This window comes from Bufo bufo, chromosome 6 (genome assembly GCF_905171765.1).
Source record: "Bufo bufo chromosome 6, aBufBuf1.1, whole genome shotgun sequence".
Lineage (NCBI taxonomy): Eukaryota > Metazoa > Chordata > Amphibia > Anura > Bufonidae > Bufo > Bufo bufo.
In genome coordinates this window covers 19430529-19449932 of record NC_053394.1, presented here as the reverse complement: position 1 = coordinate 19449932, position 19404 = coordinate 19430529, and the positions used below count along the sequence as shown (strand labels likewise).

The 19404-nt window shown below is 45.5% G+C and overlaps 1 protein-coding gene across 2 annotated transcripts in view; it reads right to left on the bottom strand.

Annotated features, from left to right (window-relative positions):
• Positions 1–19404, bottom strand: part of CLCN1 (chloride voltage-gated channel 1) — a 126131-nt gene that overhangs the window by 54599 nt on the left and 52128 nt on the right. For both annotated transcript variants that reach the window (XM_040437726.1, XM_040437724.1), the window contains exon 2: positions 2596–2734. In XM_040437726.1, the coding sequence (XP_040293660.1) occupies positions 2596–2734 (139 nt within the window). The remainder of the gene's footprint in view (positions 1–2595; positions 2735–19404) is intronic.

The following is a 19404-nucleotide window of genomic DNA, read 5'->3' as shown; positions in this document are numbered from 1 at the left end:
TCATGTGTAATCTCTATTAGGGATGTACATGGGAACCTAATTACTGGGGGTATTCCATGTTCACTTTAAGGACGTCTATCGGTCTAGACTTACAGTCAGTCCGACAGATAGAGAGAGGTATCTGATGGACATTTCCTTGCCCACTTTATCTGTGGAGAATAGGGAGATGTTAGATGGAGATATCCGGCTGAAGGAGCTTGAGCTGGCGCTGAGATCTTTTCCTAAAGAAGCACAAGGAACTTCTTCTCCCGCACCTACTTAATGTTATTATGGACTCATATCGGGCAGGTATTTTACCTAGTTTGATGAGAGGGGCGATTGTGGTAGGGCTTCCAAAACCAGGCAAGGATCCTACACAGGTAGACTCTTATCGACCTATTTCACTGTTAACGGCAGACGTGAAAGTATTGGCCAAGCAGGTTCTAGCTAAGATTATTAAATGTTATCAGCACTATTATTCATGAAGACCAACCTGGCTTCATGCCTGAAAAATCCACATCCTTAAATCTTAGACGCCTGTTCCTGAATCTCCAGTTGGATGGGGAGGATGTAGGGCTGTGATCTCACTCGATGCTGCCAAAGATTTTGATAGCGTCGAGTGGGATTACCTTTGGGCAGTTTTGTCTAAAATGGGATCCGGCCCAGGTTTCATAAGGTGGGTGCAACTGCTCTATAACCAACCTAGAGCTAGGATTAGAGTAAATGGAGGGATTTCTCCAGAGCTCGCACTAGAAAGGGGGACAAGGCAGGGCTGCCCACTGTCGCCTCTCTTATTTTCTATAGCGATATAGAACCGTTGGCTTGCCTTCTTAGAACCACACCGATTTTCAAGGGCCTTAGAAGAGGGGATTTGGAAGAGCGTGTGTCGCTGTATGCAGATGATATGCTGCTATATGTAGGTGACCTGGTTTCCTCCATAGACGCCATCTCTGATTTTGGCAGGCAGTCTGGTTTGCTTATTAATTGGAATAAGTCGGTGATACTCCCGTTGTCCCCGGTCCCAGAAAGTCTCTGTCTTACTCATACTAAACTTGGGGTAGTATCCTCATTTAAACATCTGGGAGTAGACATCCCCATAAATATATACCCGATAATATACTGCCTCTACTAAGTTTAAAACTATGGCTGCATTGTGGCATAAATTGCCCATATCCTTAGTGGGTATGGGTAACCTGATTAAAATGGTGCTGGTGCCGCAACTCTTGTATATGCTTCATAACTCTCCAGTGTGGATCCCTGCGCATTATTTTTACAAAATACAGCAAATATTTTGGTTCCTGTTGTGGAAGGATAAGAGAAGTAGAATTAAATACAAAACTTTACAGGTGGCCAAGGATGCGGGTGGTTTGTCGCTGCCTAACCCCTTACTATACTTTCTTTCAGCTCAGCTGCAACACTTAAAGGGCTGGTTCACACCTGAGCATTTTACAGCGCGTTTCTACGCGCTGTAAAACGCTCAACAGGCAAGAACCAATGATTCCCTATGGGAATGGTTCTCACCTGAGCGCTTTACAGCGCGTACGAACGCGCTGTAAAACGCCCTACGCCCCAAGACGTACAGGAGCTTCTTTGGGGCGTAGTGTCGCGCGTTCCCGTACATAGACTTCCGGGAACGCGTGACAATGGGCGTTTGCTTGTTTGCCGGCCGCGTAAGTAAATGCCCGAAATAATTGCGCATATAGAGCGCTCGTTCAGTACTCTTAGGTGTGAACCCAGCTTAAGGGATGGAATATGGCGGAGGGAGTGGGGAGAGGAGGTAGGCTACTTTCATGGGCAGCGGGTTGTTATTCGCCACTAGCAGTCCTGGAGGGGGATGTAGACCCTAGGTTTAAATCTGCTCCAATTTTGGGGCTTATGAGGAGAGTGTGGACTAAAGCTAGAGAGAGCTTGGGTATCTCAGGACTGTTGAATGTTTCTCCCATCTGGAATAATCCTCTTCTATCTGAATTATCCCAATTAAAGGGGTTCTCACAATGGGGAAGGGATGGGATTTGGAATATTGGCCAGTTATACTCTCGGGGTATTCTAAAGCAGTTCCAGCAGCTGTGCTCTGGGTTTGGCCTCCCCTCCACGCATTTCTATAAATATTTGCAGCTGAGGCATGCATTGGATGCGCAATCCAGACTTTCCTCACTACAGTACACAACTAATCAGACGCTCGATGTTGTGGTGGTAACAGGGTCTGTAAAAGGAGACATCTCAAAAGTCTATCTTTCATTGCATGATGAATACTTGAAGAAATTCCTGATTCAGATTAAAGCAAAATGGGAAAAAGATGTGGGAACGATTACTGACACCCAGTGGTGGACCCAGTGGGAAGACACGCTTGCATTAACCCCAAATTTATCTCTTAGTGAAGCAGCTAGACTATCACAGCTGTTTATGTCTCGGGGGGGGGGGGGGGATTTGTTGTTGTGGGATTGTACTCACGGTTTACTCCTTGACTAAGTATGACTGTATTATCTACGCAATATCTTTTTTGAATCCGAATAACTTGTATCTTGTGATCTGTAGTGTGCATGTACGTGTTTTCAAAAGAAATCTTTTAATTAATAAAAATTATCAGATTAAAAAAAAAAAAAAATGACTTCTCACCATGACACTTGGAGTAACACTGCTTCTGAACATCAGGGGGTTTGATCGCGCTTGCACTTGAACTTTGCCTGTGTTGCAGTAATCTGGCAGCTTCCTTACGAGCAAATTGAGAAAGTTCTTCTGTATAGTGGCCATAGGTCTGTTAGGAGATACAAGATGTACCCAAACCAGGTTAGAAGACCAACTCAATAGGTCATCATATAATCTTTCTAATTTCATGACCAACTAATCTGGAACCATGGTAAGATGGCGCCCATCTCTCTCTCTTTCCCAGGACTGGTCACCATCCCATAAGTAAATTGAGAATTCATACAAGGGTTCAACCCTGGTCTGTCCTCTACTGGTAAATCGCTAGAATAAGTCCTATGAAGGTGCAGAAAATATAGGGCTGTGATGGCTAACCTCCGGCACTCCAGCTGTGCTAAAACTACAACTCCCAAGATGCTCTCAGAACTCCATAGAATTGGATGGAGCATGCTGGGATAAGTAGTTTCACCACAGCTCGAATGCCTGAGGTTAGCCATCTCTGCTATAGGGGGTACAGGGGTACCAATAACATCCATGCCCTGGTGTCCAGAGGAACCACGGTAGTGGTCCATGGTAGATGCGGGACCAGTTACACATTTTTCATGAGGGGCTTCAAGATAAAGCTCTGATTAAGGGCCCATGCACACGACCATATGGATTTTGCGGTCCGCAAAACACAGATGCGTGCTGCATCCGTTTTTTTGTGTGGATCCCTTGTAACAATGCCTGTTCTTGTCTGCAAAATGGACAATAATAGGAAATGTTCTATTTTTTTTTCCGGAACGGACTTGTGGACATACAGAAACAGAATGCACACGGAGACATTTCTGTTTTCTTTGCGGACCCATTGACGTGAATGGTTCTGCATTCAGGATGCAAAAATAATGGAATAGACACGGAAAGAAAATACGGATGTGTGCATGAGCCCTGAGGATGAACTTCTTTTATAACATGCTGTATGTCCTATTCAACACAGTTTGGGGCCACACAAGCTTAATCATTGGAAAGTACCGTACAATTAGCATGCTTAATTACATGATGAATGGGTAACTATGGGTGCGTATGTAGCATTAGATTCATCTTTTATATGGGACCTAGTATAGTGGCCTAAAGTGCTCCTCACTGTAGCTTTAAAGAGAATGTTAAATTCTGCTAATAATTTTCATAGTGCCATAATGTCCTGATTGCAAATAGCATCCCCCTCCCATTTTGTGTATAGAACTGTTCTTATGTAGACCTATCTGTCTCCTTGGCAACAGACTACAAACAAACCCCAAGTAGTCTGGTTCAGCAGTCGTTTGATACTATTTATCCACTATGTCTGCCTCCTCTCCTCTGATAACCTACAGACAGTAGAAGAGCAGGACAGTGTAACACATGATGTACAACCACATACACAACGTGGTTTCTTTGTAACCTTTGACCATGGAGACACATGGAGCCTCATAGCAGCTGCAAACCCAAAAGAGTAGATTTTAAACTGCCCCTATTTCTAAATTTGTTTTAAATATGAAATGGAAAAATAAATCATTGGCTGCAAAAGTCTACATACCCTTTTTTGAAAATATATCTCTTAGCTCAGAACCTATCCCCGTTCTGTATAACCAAATATCTAGACCCATTGCGTCTCCATCTGACCTTTCAACTGCTTTTTAAAATAAAGCTTTAATAAATGAGCTCCTAATTCAGGCACAATTTGTATCTGAAAGGTAAATAGAATATTCGTTTTCCAGTGTATTTGTAGCAGAAAGTCCTTATAGGGAATACGTCTAATAAAATAATAGGAAGAACACCTGCTGCTTTTGTGCACCATTTGTCGCTTTTATTTGTTATCGATAATTCCTTTTGCACATCGGTATGCATTGATCTCATGATGTATAGTCTTGTGTACACGCAGTCTTACCCTTAGGGCCTCGATGCACTTAGCTGGAGAAGAAGGCATGACACTTTACCATGGGCCGCAAAGTCCTAGAGGATAAGGCACCTATTCCAGAGACCAATTTCCTAGCACTTATCATGATTTTGCGCCTCATACAGACCAGTATATCTGGTAATACTTATCTCCAAAGCATTGGAAGATTGTCAGCTACCTAGAGGTCTGCGCAAAAACAGAAATCTCCAGGCAAGTATCAATAGAGGACATCACTGTCTGGGGCAACAAATATAAGGACTATGGCATCAAATTCTAAACAGCAGAGAGGACAGAAAAGCAAACTATTATACAACAGGGACTGGGGTAAGAGAAGAATTGTAGAGCCCTGGAGCAGAAGTACTTTGAAGTCTATACATTTGTGGACATTTGTCCATTCCCCCTATTATAAACTTCTTACTTTATTTTACTTGAAAGGGTTAACTTTCACTGTTTAATACTGTTTAATTGCATTTTATATGTATATTCTGTTTATTTGCACAGCACCGTAGAACAGGTTAATAAATACTGAGAGACTTTTGGGACTTTGAATAAGAAGCTGGTAATTATCCACAGCTGCCATAGAGAAGAAAGAAGAGCATGTATTGGAGGAAAAAAGCCAGACTTCTTTGCCACCAAAACTAGACAGTCTGACCTTTTTAATGTCTGGTTTTAGCTCTGTTGTTATGTGTTGAAACTTGTTTTTGTCTGGAAAAACTGCTGTGTCAATGCCACTGAGTATCATTGAAGCTCTAATGTAAGTCTATGATGGGAGTGGTAACTTTGTAATTGTTTGTGCTGAGTTTCTCCATTCCACCCTTTCCACTAGAAGGTTCAAGTCTAGATAGAAATGGTATATAAGGAGAGCAGTCAGAGCCCCCGGTGTTCTGCAGTTAGGGAACGGTGCTGGAAGGGGAAGACTCTGCCAGTCTGCATGAGTGACCAAAAGAAGACACTGAGATGGGCACTCTGAGCCACAGACCATGGGTCACCAGCCTTGTTACCAAGGAGCCACCCAGACTACTGAGCTACTGACCGTGGGCCTCCAGCCTTTGACCAGGGTACCAGCCTTCTGAAGAGAGAGAGGGACAGCTAGCTCAGGCCTTTCCTCAGCATCAAACCCTTCTTCTGCCATGAAAAAGACTGGAGAAGCCAGCCCTATGCCTCGCCTGTATTGCTTTGCACCTGAATTCCTCCAGTAACGAAGCACCCTGGTTTACTGCAGACCCTGACTCTCTAGACCTATTTACCATTGGGGCGCACCACTCCTTACCATCCTTTCCGGAGAGCAGCAACACATGGTGTCACCTCGACAGTGTCCGGGTGAAGCAGCAGTGTTGCACCCATTCATTTTCAACATGCTTGCACCATGTGGAGATATCTTGAGATATTCATGAGCCTTCTAATTAGTTTTTGTAGAGAGCTGGGGCAGACTGAGAATAGTCTGGACTACTGGACAATAAGGGTCATAGGCTCATTGCCGTCCACACTACAGATATAACATATACAGAGCATGTGCATTACACCATAAAGATATACGGCTGGACCCCTACCACCCAATGTTCTGGACCCTCAGACTGTGTTTAACTTTACGAATGGTCTGTCTACCCCTGAACCTGACATAATCAACTCCATTAAACCAAAAGGTGGAGGGGATTTGATGTGTTAAACCACAATATGCTCTAGTCGTCCTCTTTTCTCAGTAAGTCTTGTCCTAGGTAGAACAAGGGAGATGAGATTGAAATATCTTCTTCTATACAGTGAGGAACAGAAGTATTTGAACACCCTGTGATTTTGCAAGTTCTCCCACTTAGAAATCATGGAGGGGTCTGAAATTCACATTGTAGGTGCATTCCCACTCTGAGAGACAGAATAAAAAAATAATAAAAAAATCACATTGTATGATTTTTAAAGAATGTATTTGTCTTCCACTGCTGAACATAAGTATTTGAACACCTGAGAAAATCAGTGTTAATATTTGGTACAGAAGCCTTTGTTTGTAATTACAGAGGTCAAACGTTTCCTGCAGTTCTTGACCAGGTTTGCACACACTGCAGCAGGGATTTTGGCCCATTCCTCCACACAGATCTCCTCTAGATCTGTCAGGTTTCGGGGCTGTCGCTGAGCAACACGGAGTTTCAGCTCCCTCCAAAGATGTTCTATTGGATTTAGGTCTGGAGACTGGCTAGGCCACTCCAGAACCTTGATATGCTTCTTACGGAGCCACTCCTTGGTTATCCTGGCTGTGTGCTTCGGGTCGTTGTCATGCTGGAAGACCTAGCCACGACCCATCTTCAATGTTCTGACTGAGGGAAGGAGGTTGTTGCTCAAAATCTCACAATAAATGGCCCCATTCATCCTCTCCTTAATACAGTGCAGTCGTCCTGTCCCCTTCGCAGAAAAGCACCCCCAAAGCATGATGTTACCACCCCCATGCTTCACAGTAGGGATGGTGTTCTTGGGATGCAGCTCATCCTTCTTTTTCCTATAAACACGACGAGTGAAGTTTAGACCAATAAGTTCTACTTTGGTCTCATCTGACCACATGACTTTCTCCCATGCCTCCTCTGGATCATCCAGATGGTCATTGGTAAACTTCAGACGGGCCTGGGCATGTGATGACTTGAGCAGGGGAACGTTCCGTGCAATGCATGATTTGAAACCATGACGGCGTAGTGTTCTACCAACAGTGACCTCTGAAACTGTGGTCCCAGCTCTCTTCATGTCATTGACCAGCTCCTCCCTTGTAGTTCTGGGCTGATTCCTCACCTTTGTTATCATCAGTGATACCCCACGAGGTAAGATCTTGCATGGAGCACTAGTCCGAAGGAGACTGACAGTCACCTTTACTGTACTCTTCCATTTTCTAACAATTGCTCCAATAGTTGATCTATTTCACCAAGCTGCTTGGCAATTGCCCCGTAGCCCTTTCCAGCCTTGTGGAGGTCCACAATTTTGTCTCTGGTGTCTTTTGACAGCTCTTTGGTCTTGCCCATGGTAGTAGTTGGCGTCTGAATGACTGTGGGGTGGACAGGGGTCTTTAAAGAGCTCAGACAATTGCTACCAAGTTAGATTAATGAGTGGAGTAGAGGTGGACTTTTTAAAGGCACAGTAACAGGTCTTTGAGAGCCAGAATTCTTGTTGTTTCTCAGGTGTTCAAATACTTACAGTCAGGTCCATAAATATTGGGACATCGGCACAATTCTAACATTTTGGGCTCTATACACCACCACAATGTATTTGAAATGAAACGACCAAGATGTGCTTTAACTGCAGACTGTCAGCTGTAATTTGAGGGTATTTACATCCAAATCAGGTGAAAGGTGTAGGAATTACAACAGTTTGCATATGTGCCTCCCACTTGTTAAGGGATCAAAAGTAATGGGACAATTGGCTCATCAGCTGTTTCATGGCCAGGTGTGTGTTATTCCCTCAATATCCCAATTACAATGAGCAGATAAAAGGTCCAGAGTTCATTTCAAGTGTGCTATTCGCATTTGGAATCTGTTGCTGTCAACTCTCAAGATGAGATCCAAAGAGCTGTCACTATCAGTGAAGCAAACCATCATTAGGCTGAAAAAACAAAACAAACCCATCAGAGAGATAGCAAAAACATTAGGCGTGGCCAAAACAACTGTTTGGAACATTCTTAAAAAGAAGGAACGCACCGGTGAGCTCAGCAACACCAAAAGACCCGGAAGACCACGGAAAACAACTGTGGTGGATTACCGAAGAATTCTTTCCCTGGTGAAGAAAACACCCTTCACAACAGTTGGCCAGATCAAGAACACTCTCCAGGAGGTAGGTGTATGTGTGTCAAAGTCAACAATCAAGAGAAGACTTCACCAGAGTGAATACAGAGGGTTCACCACAAGATGTAAACCATTGGTGAGCCTCAAAAACAGGAAGGCCAGATTAGAGTTTGCCAAACGACATCTAAAAAAGCCTTCACAGTTCTGGAACAACATCCTATGGACAGATGAGACCAAGATCAACTTGTACCAGAGTGATGGGAAGAGAAGAGTATGGAGAAGGAAAGGAACTGCTCATGATCCTAAGCATACCACCTCATCAGTGAAGCATGGTGGTGATAGTGTCATGGTGTGGGCATGTATGGCTGCCAATGGAACTGGTTCTCTTGTATTTATTGATGATGTGACTGCTGACAAAAGTAGCAGGATGAATTCTGAAGTGTTTTAGGCAATATTATCAGCTCATATTCAGCCAAATGCTTCAGAACTCATTGGACGGCGCTTCACAGTGCAGATTGACAATGACCCAAAGCATAATGCAAAAGCAACCAAAGAGTTTTTTCAGGGCCAAGTCAATCACCGGACCTGAATCTGATTGAGCATGCATTTCACCTGCTGAAGACAAAACTGAAGGGAAAATGCCCCAAGAACAAGCAGGAACTGGAGACAGTTGCAGTAGAGGCCTGGCAGAGCATCACCAGGGATGAAACCCAGCGTCTGGTGATGTCTATGTGTTCCAGACTTCAGGCTGTAATTGACTGCAAAGGATTTGCAACCAAGTACTAAAAAGTGAAAGTTTGACTTATGATTATTATTCTGTCCCATTACTTTTGGTCCCTTAACAAGTGGGAGGCACATATGCAAACTGTTGTAATTCCTGCACCGTTCACCTGATTTGGATGTAAATACCCTCAAAGTAAAGCTGACAGTCTGCAGGTAAAGCACATCTTGTTCGTTTCATTTCAAATACATTGTGGTGGTGTATAGAGCCAAAAATGTTAGCATTGTGTCGATGTCCCAATATTTATGGACCTGACTGTATGTTCAGCAGTGCAAGACAAATACATTCTTTAAAAATCATACAATGTGATTTCCTGAATTATTTTAATTTTATTCTGTCTCTCAGAGTGGGAGTGCACCTACAATGTGAATTTCAGACCCCTCCATGATTTCTAAGTGGGAGAACTTGCAAAAGCGCAGGGTGTTCAAATACTTCTCTTCCTCACTGTATAATTGGGTGGTAATTACCTAAATTCCTGGAAACCTCATGCATAGTTCACAAAATTGAACTAAGCCACAAGCTCTGTTCATCCAGAAGAAGGAATGAAAGGTCCATCACCCTGTTATGTTCCATCTTAATCTTACCGGGAGATATCTTTCCTGTCAACATCACAATAATGAGATTATTCCCAGTGATCAATCATTCCAGTTATTCATGTCACTAAGTATAGAAACATCTACAGTTTCCAGTATGAGTGGCATCTAATTCATGGTAAATCCTATTAGTCCATCTGTTATCACCACATGGATGATTCCTGTCTGTCCCTCTACCCCACTCCCGCTGTTACTCCTTTCTTCAATTATATCTGAATAGACTTGGATATGATTGGAAACTATATAGTAGTTATAGTAGTATTGACCTTGAATAGATGTTTTATTATTATTAAGGGGGTCGTCCACTTTGGACAACCCCTTCATGGATCAGATTCTTGTTTTTGCAATTAAAGTATAAAGCACCAAATTCTCACATCCCTCTCTCTACTAAGTCTTTGTCTGCAGCATATTAAACATGACCTGGTATCAGTGACAGTTTCTTCATCCATTAGTGACAGAGAAGAGCCTGAAGGAAGTAGCTAACTTCTCCTCTCAGCTAGATTTCCATACAATCCAAACCTTCAATACATTTGCCGTCTATAATATAACTGCATTATAAGGAAATATGTAGGAGCTTCTATGAACACTTGAAGCCATTTTTTTTTTTGCCAGAAGACTCAGAAGCCTGAAGAGTTTCCGGCCAGTTCTCCTGAAAAACAATTCAAGTTGTCTTTCCAGCAAGTAGCAAGATAAGGATTTATGGTGGAGATAGAGATTACTGTACATTTCTCACTAAAGTTTCAACTCTCATATGAAGTCTCCTGATCGATGGATACATTTACTAATAACCAGGGCTGCCATCAGAAATTTTGGGGCCCCTTACATAGCTCAAGGCCTGGGCCCCCCAACCCCCCCCCCAGACTAAATCTAATTTTGCCGCCCCCCCTTTCCTTGACTCAGCCCATTGATCACACCCTTTAACCTGCCCCATTTTGTCGGCCACCTATTTAATGATTGTTTCATGCAACATTTTACTTGACCAGCTAATTTTAGATATTCTAGATATTCTTGGTGGTCATCTGTGCCATTTTGGCCTCAAAACATTACATGGCCCCCTACACTACATTACATTATTGACAACTGTAAGTTTTTACCTTGACTGGTGGTGGCCTAGGTGTGTTTATCAGCAGGTCTGCTCCAGATCTGTGGATGACACACTGTTATGGGGGATCTGTGGATGACACTGTTATGGGGGGATCTGTGGATGACACTGTTATGGGGGATCTGTGGATGACACTGTTATGGGGGATCTGTGGATGACACTGTTATGGGGGGATCTGTGGATGACACTGTTATGGGGGATCTGTGGATGACACACTGTTATGGGGGATCTATGGAAGACACTGTTATGGGGGATCTGTGGATGACACTGTTATAGGGGATCTGTGAATGACACACTGTTATGGGGGATCTGTGGATGACACACTGTTATGGGGGATCTGTGGATGACACACTGTTATGGGGGATCTGTGGATGACACACTGTTATGGGGGATCTGTGGATGACACACTGTTATGGGGGATATGTGGATGACACACTGTTATGGGGGATCTGTGGATGACACACTGTTATGGGGGATCTGTGGATGACACACTTATGGGGGATCTGTGGATGACACACTTATGGGGGATCTGTGGATGACACACTTATGGGGGATCTGTGAATGACACACTGTTATGGGGGATCTGTGGATGACACACTGTTATGGGGGATCTGTGGATGACACACTGTTATGGGGGATCTGTGGATGACACACTGTTATGGGGGATCTGTGGATGACACACTGTTATGGGGGATCTGTGGATGACACACTGTTATGGGGATCTGTGGATGACACTGTTATGGAGGGGGATCTTTGGATGGCACTGTTATAGAGGGGGGTCTGTGGATGGCACTGTTATGGAGGGGGATCTGTGGATGGCACTGTTATGGAGGGGGATCTGTGGATGGCACCGTTATGGAGGGGGATCTGTGGATGGCACCGTTATGGGGAGGGTGATCTGTGGATGGCACCGTTATGGAGGGGGATCTGTGGATGGCACTGTTATGGAGGGGGATCTGTGGATGGCACTGTTATGGAGTGGGATCTGTGGATGGCACTGTTATGGAGTGGAATCTGTGGATGGGACTGTTATGGGGGATCTGTGGATGATACATACCGTATATAGCATTTTATGCTATATGTGTCATCCACAGATCCCCCTCCATAACAGTGTTCTGTGGATGACACTATTATGGGGGATCTGTGGATGACACTATTATGGGGGGATCTGTGTATGACACTATTATGGGGGGGATCTGTGGATGACACTTATGGGGGGGATCTGTGGATGACACTTATGGAGGGGATCTGTGGATGGCACTGTTATGGAGGAAATCTGTGGATGGCACTGTTATGGGGAGGGGGATCTGTGGATGGCACTGTTTAGGGGAGAGGGATCTGTGGATGGCACTATTTAGGGGAGGGGGATCTGTGGATGGCACTATTTAGGGGAGGGGGATCTGTGGATGGCACTATTTAGGGGGGGGGTTGTTACCTGATACTGACTGGCACATGGGGGGGGGGGGGGGAAGGCACCTGATACTGTGGATGGCACTGTTTAGGGGAGGGGGATCTGTGTATGGCACTATTTAGGGGAGGGGGGATCTGTTGATGGCACTATTTAGGGGAGGGGGATCTGTGGATGGCACTGTTTAGGGGAGGGGGATCTGTGGATGGCACTGTTTAGGAGAGAGGGATCTGTGGATGGCACTATTTAGGGGAGGGGGATCTGTGGATGGCACTATTTAGGGGAGGGGGATCTGTGGATGGCACTATTTAGGGGGGGGGGGGTTGTTACCTGATACTGAATGGCACATGGGGGGGGGGGGGAAGGCACCTGATACTGTGGATGGCACTGTTTAGGGGAGGGGGAATCTGTGTATGGCACTGTTTAGGGGAGAGGGATCTGTGGATGGCACTATTTAGGGGAGGGGGATCTGTGGATGGCACTATTTAGGGGAGGGGGATCTGTGGATGGCACTATTTAGGGGGGGGGTTTGTTACCTGATACTGACTGGCACATGGGGGGGGGGAAGGCACCTGATACTGTGGATGGCACTGTTTAGGGTAGGGGGATCTGTGTATGGCACTATTTAGGGGAGGGGGATCTGTTGATGGCACTATTTAGGGGAGGGGGATCTGTGGATGGCACTGTTTAGGGGAGGGGGATCTGTGGATGGCACTGTTTAGGGGAGAGGGATCTGTGGATGGCACTATTTAGGGGAGGGGGATCTGTGGATGGCACTGTTTAGGGGAGGGGGGATCTGTTGATGGCACTGTTTAGGGGAGGAGGATCTGTGGATGGCACTATTTAGGGGAGGGGGATCTGTGGATGGCACTATTTAGGGGAGGGGGATCTGTGGATGGCACTATTTAGGGGAGGGGGATCTGTGGATGGCACTATTTAGGGGAGAGGGATCTGTGGATGGCACTATTTAGGGGAGGGGGATCTGTGGATGGCACTATTTAGGGGAGGGGGATCTGTGGATGGCACTGTTTAGGGGAGAGGGATCTGTGGATGGCACTATTTAGGGGAGGGGGATCTGTGGATGGCACTATTTAGGGGAGGGGGATCTGTGGATGGCACTATTTAGGGGGGGGGGGGGGTTGTTACCTGATACTGAATGGCACATGGGGGGGGGGGGGGAAGGCACCTGATACTGTGGATGGCACTGTTTAGGGGAGGGGGAATCTGTGTATGGCACTGTTTAGGGGAGAGGGATCTGTGGATGGCACTATTTAGGGGAGGGGGATCTGTGGATGGCACTATTTAGGGGAGGGGGATCTGTGGATGGCACTATTTAGGGGGGGGGTTTGTTACCTGATACTGACTGGCACATGGGGGGGGGGGGAAGGCACCTGATTCTGTGGATGGCACTGTTTAGGGGAGGGGGATCTGTGTATGGCACTATTTAGGGGAGGGGGATCTGTTGATGGCACTATTTAGGGGAGGGGGATCTGTGGATGGCACTGTTTAGGGGAGGGGGATCTGTGGATGGCACTGTTTAGGGGAGAGGGATCTGTGGATGGCACTATTTAGGGGAGGGGGATCTGTGGATGGCACTGTTTAGGGGAGGGGGGATCTGTTGATGGCACTGTTTAGGGGAGGAGGATCTGTGGATGGCACTATTTAGGGGAGGGGGATCTGTGGATGGCACTGTTTAGGGGAGGGGGATCTGTGGATGGCACTATTTAGGTGAGGGGGATCTGTGGATGGCACTATTTAGGGGAGAGGGATCTGTGGATGGCACTATTTAGGGGAGAGGGATCTGTGGATGGCACTATTTAGGGGAGGGGGATCTGTGGATGGCACTATTTAGGGGGGGGGGTTTGTTACCTGATACTGACTGGCACATGGGGGGGGGGGAAGGCACCTGATACTGTGGATGGCACTGTTTAGGGGAGGGGGATCTGTGTATGGCACTATTTAGGGGAGGGGGATCTGTTGATGGCACTATTTAGGGGAGGCGGATCTGTGGATGGCACTGTTTAGGGGAGGGGGATCTGTGGATGGCACTGTTTAGGGGAGAGGGATCTGTGGATGGCACTATTTAGGGGAGGGGGATCTGTGGATGGCACTGTTTAGGGGAGGGGGGATCTGTTGATGGCACTGTTTAGGGGAGGAGGATCTGTGGATGGCACTATTTAGGGGAGGGGGATCTGTGGATGGCACTATTTAGGGGAGGGGGATCTGTGGATGGCACTATTTAGGGGAGGGGGATCTGTGGATGGCACTATTTAGGGGAGAGGGATCTGTGGATGGCACTATTTAGGGGAGGGGGATCTGTGGATGGCACTATTTAGGGGAGGGGGATCTGTGGATGGCATTATTTAGGGGAGGGGGATCTGTGGATGGCACGGGGGGGGGGGGCATAATTTTTTTTTGCTATGGGGCCCATGCATTTCTAGCTACGCCCCTGTGTGGATGACACTTATGGGGGGATCTGTGGATGACACTTATGGAGGGGTTCTGTGGATGGCACTGTTATGGAGGGGATCTGTGAATGGCACTGTTATGGGGGGGATCTGTGGATGGCACTGTTATGGAGGGGGATCTGTGGATGACACATACCGTATATAGCATCTTATGCTATGTGTCATCCACATATCCCCCTCCATAACAGTGTTCTGTGGATGACACTATTATGGGGGATCTGTGGATGACACTATTATGGGGGGATCTGTGGATGACACTATTATGGGGGGGATCTGTGGATGACACTTATGGGGGGGATCTGTAGATGACACTGTTATGGAGGGGATCTGTGGATGGCACTGTTATGGGGGATCTATGGATGACACATACCGTATATGGCATCTTATGCTATGTGTCATCCACAGATCTCCCTCCATAACAGTGTCATCCACAGATCCCAGCCATAAGTGTCATCCACAGATCCCCCTCCCTATAACAGTGCACAGATCCCCCTCCATAACAGTGTCATCCACAGATCCTCCCCATAAGTGTCATCCACAGCCCCCCACCATAACAGTGTCATCCACGGATCCCCCTCCCTATAACAGTGCCGTCATCCATAGATCCCCCTCCCCGCCGCTCACAGTAGTATACATTTATAAACTGTATTCGGTATCCTGCAGACAGTAACTTTAACTTTAAATCAGCGCTCATCTCTTTACTACCTTACATTCAGCTCCCTCCAGTAACAGGCAGTGCGGGCGGCAGTGCTCACTCACTGACGTCACGCGCCTGCGCCGCCAAGTGGGAGGAGCAGGCGCGTGATGTCACTGAGTGAGCGCCGCCCGCACTGCCTGTTACTGGAGGGAGCTGAATGTAAGGTAGTAAAGAGATGAGCGCTGATTTTAAAGTTAACACACTGACACAAAAAAATATATATGGCTCGGGACCGGCCGGGCCCCCCCGGGGTCCGGGCCCCTTACTGGGGTATCGGCTTTACCCCCCTGATGGTGGCCCTGCTAATAACCCAACAGTCATACAGCTATATATATGTATCTATCTGACACCTGGTTTCTACTTAATGGAGAACTACAGCATGTGCCATGTAGCCAAAATCAAGTATAGACATGCTGTATACAGAACATTCACAACCTGACACTAAGGGCTTAAAAGTGGTCTGCAATACCTATGGGTGTCACCTGTGAATGAGGCATTTATGGTCTCAATTATGACTGAGGAGCATATTGGGCACCCAACATCTATGGCTGAGGAATTCATGGATGCATTCTTCTAGCAGAGGCACGTATGGGCACATATCTTCGCTAAGGCACTTATCGGTAAAGACCTTTTGCTAAAACCAGGGGCATAGATATAGTGGAAGCAGGGGAAACGGCTGCTATGGGGCCTAAACTCAGAAGGGGCCCACCCAGGAGAAGGACTGAAAGATTTTATTGTCAGGGCTCCCTCAAAGGTTCTATACAATGACATTATACACATTAACACGACACATACTATATATGTGTAGGAAGCGGACTGAGCGACTGCCAGGCCTGGTCTGACAGAGCTATTTTGACTAGCTGCAGGAGTGGGGGTTGCACAGGAGGAGGGGGTTGCTGATTGGGGAGGTCCAGGGGGAATATTCAAAAATTTGCTGTGGGACCCAGTCAGTTTTAGTCAGTTCTTACTACGCCTTAGCCATAGGTTCTTCAGCCATAAGCGCCTTACCCATAGGACTTAAGCCATAAATTCCTTAGCCATAGGTTAATGGCTGGAAACCTATGGCTAGGTCACATGTAGCTGAAGACCTATGACTAAGGCAGTTATGGCTGAAGACCTATGGGTAAGGAACTTATAACTAAATACCTATTGCTAAGGCATCAAAGGACAGAGTCAGACCAATTACTATGGCGCTTATGGACACAGACCTATTGCTAAGGTACTTATGGCTGAAGACCTCTGGCTAAGGCACTTATGGCTGAAGACCTATGAATAAGGCACTTAAGGCTGAGGAAATATCGGTAAGGCACTTATGGCTGAAGACCTATGGATAGGGCACTTATGGCTGAAGACCTATGGTTAAGGCACTTATGGCTGAAGACCTATGGTTAAGGCACTTATAGCTGAATACCTATGGTTAAGGCACTTATGGCTGAAGACCTATTGTATGGCTAAGGCACTTATAGCTGAAGACCTATTGTATGGCTAAGGCACTTATAGCTGAAGACCTATGGCTAAGGCACTTATGGCTGAAGACCTATGGCTAAGGAACTTATGGCTGAAGACCTATGGCTAAGCCACTTATGGATGAAGACCTATGGTTAAGGCACTTATGGCTGAAGACCTATGGTTAAGGCACTTATGGCTGAAGACCTATGGCTAGGGCACTTATGGCTGAGGACCTATCGGTAAGGCACTTATGGCTGAAGACCTATGGCTAGGGCATTTACGGCTGAAGACCTATGGCGAAGGCACTTATGAGGGAAAACCTCTGGCTAGTTACTGAGAATAAACCTCATAGCTTCCATAACACTGTGCACCTTAGCCAGAGTGCCATACTAATATATAATCTGTGCCCATTGGTGCCTTAGCAATAGGTCTTCAACTTATGGGTGCAAATGTATAGATTAAGCACTTATGGAGGCAAATGTATGACTGAGGTACTTATGGGGGTATACCTATGGCTGAAACACTTAGAAGCATGCTCCTATGGCTGAGGCACTTATGAGGTATATGTACCTAGGGAGGAGGCAATTATGAAATCATATCTATGGCTGACATACTTATAGGGGCACACCTAAGCAAAAAGGCACGTATAGGTACATAGCTATGGCTGAGGCAATTACCAGTGCAAGCGCAAACTGATGGCTGAGACATCTATTGGGACACATCTGGGCTGATACTTCTAGGTGGACACCTATGGCTGAGAAATGTATAGGGGATTTCTGGCTGAGGTGCACAGTGTTATGGAAGCTTCTGAGGTTTATTCTCAGTAACTTTGCTGTAAATGATTTATAAGATATTGATTCATAATAAGATAATTCTTCAGCCAGAAATAGATGAGTGAGAAAAATACAAGGTAACTGATACTGATGGATCTCTAAAAGCCTTTACCCTTATGCCTTGCTGCACCCAGGACCTGTGCTGTAGGCGGGTGCCGGACAACAACCCGTTAAGGGTCTGAATATAGTTGAAAGATAAAATACATAAATAGAAACATATGAGATACATAGATGAACATGTGGAGAAGAATATATGGGTTAAGGAAAGAACTGAGACAATCATTTGGTCGTCAGTTTTCCCAGTCTACATGGAAGATTCTAACCCACCATAATCATTGTAACAATTATCCGTATACTGTCCGGTAATACAAATACAGGGAAAGGGGAAGAAGCCGGGCGCAGAGATATTAACAATATTGTTTTATGACTTAATAAACCTCAGAACATTATTATAAACTGAGATCGGTCTGGGCACAAATATGGCACGTGTCGGGGATAGAAACCACTAAATTCAATAGATTATATTCATAAATAGATGATTGATAGATAGATAGATAGATATAGATGAGATAGATGATCAATAGATAGTTAGATAGATATGGAATAAATAGATAAGTAGAATAAATAGCTAGATAGTAAATAAATATATAATAGAGAGATAATAGATGATAGATATAATAGATAGATGATAGATATGAGATAGATAGATAGATAGATAGATAGATAGATAGATAGATAGATAGATAGATAGATAGATAGAGTGACACAGTGAGGGGAATGGTGTCTGGGAAAACAGGTATTTTCCTCCCAGCGTGTGCTGCTGGGCTGCTTTGTAGCCAGGTGGGGTCAAATACCGGACTGGATTTTAATTGCCGGTCCGGGTTTTTGGCACCACCTGGCTGTCCTTAAATAGGCAGCTGGGCTCAGCAGCAGGATCTCTGTGTTGGGATCTGAGGCTTGGTACCAGGTTGGAAGGCTGAAATCTATGGGTCGAGGAAACAGGCCCCCTAAAGCCTGCCGTGGACCGCTGGAGGCAGAACTGACATCAAGGTGACTTGCCTTATATGAACTTTCCACTTTGTGTGAAGTAGCACCAAGACTGCAAAGTAATGCATTGTTTTGTGCATTTGCCTGAAGTGTGAATAAACACTGAAGTTTTGCGTTAAGAACTTGTCTTTTGCCTCTGTACTGCGTCCGCTATCTACCAGAGCAAAACCTCACAATAGATAGATAGATATCCAAAAACAAATGATGAGGCAGCACTCCAGTATCTGTAAAGAGTGTTAGACCCATTTATTTCCCCAGTTGCAACGTTTCAGCCCAGCACAATGAGGCTAGGGTGTAGGGATGGGAGGGGATGGCCAGTGTCAATGGCCTATCTCCTTTTGCCAATTATGACTCTATAAAAGGGGGCACAATTTCATGTCCCCTCACAAGGAGTCAAGTTTATTCCCTTTCAACACTGCACCAGATGGTGTTATCATATGGTCCCTCCATTATAGGGAACTCAATGATAAAAATTAAGTGAAACCCACAGTGTACATAAAGATGCAGGTGGAAAGACCACCAATTGGTCAAGACAGACCAAAACTAAGTGGTACGAACATATAATTGTCCAATATGTGACCTCAGAGGACAGTCCTCACGTGAGTCAAAAGGATGTTTCTCCAAAAAGAACCAGTAATGGAACCAATATGGTATAGAAGTGATGAGTAGATAAAGGTAATCGTTTTCTAAAAGATACAATAAAAATGTAAAAAACATAAATAAAAAAGCATGACATCATCCAT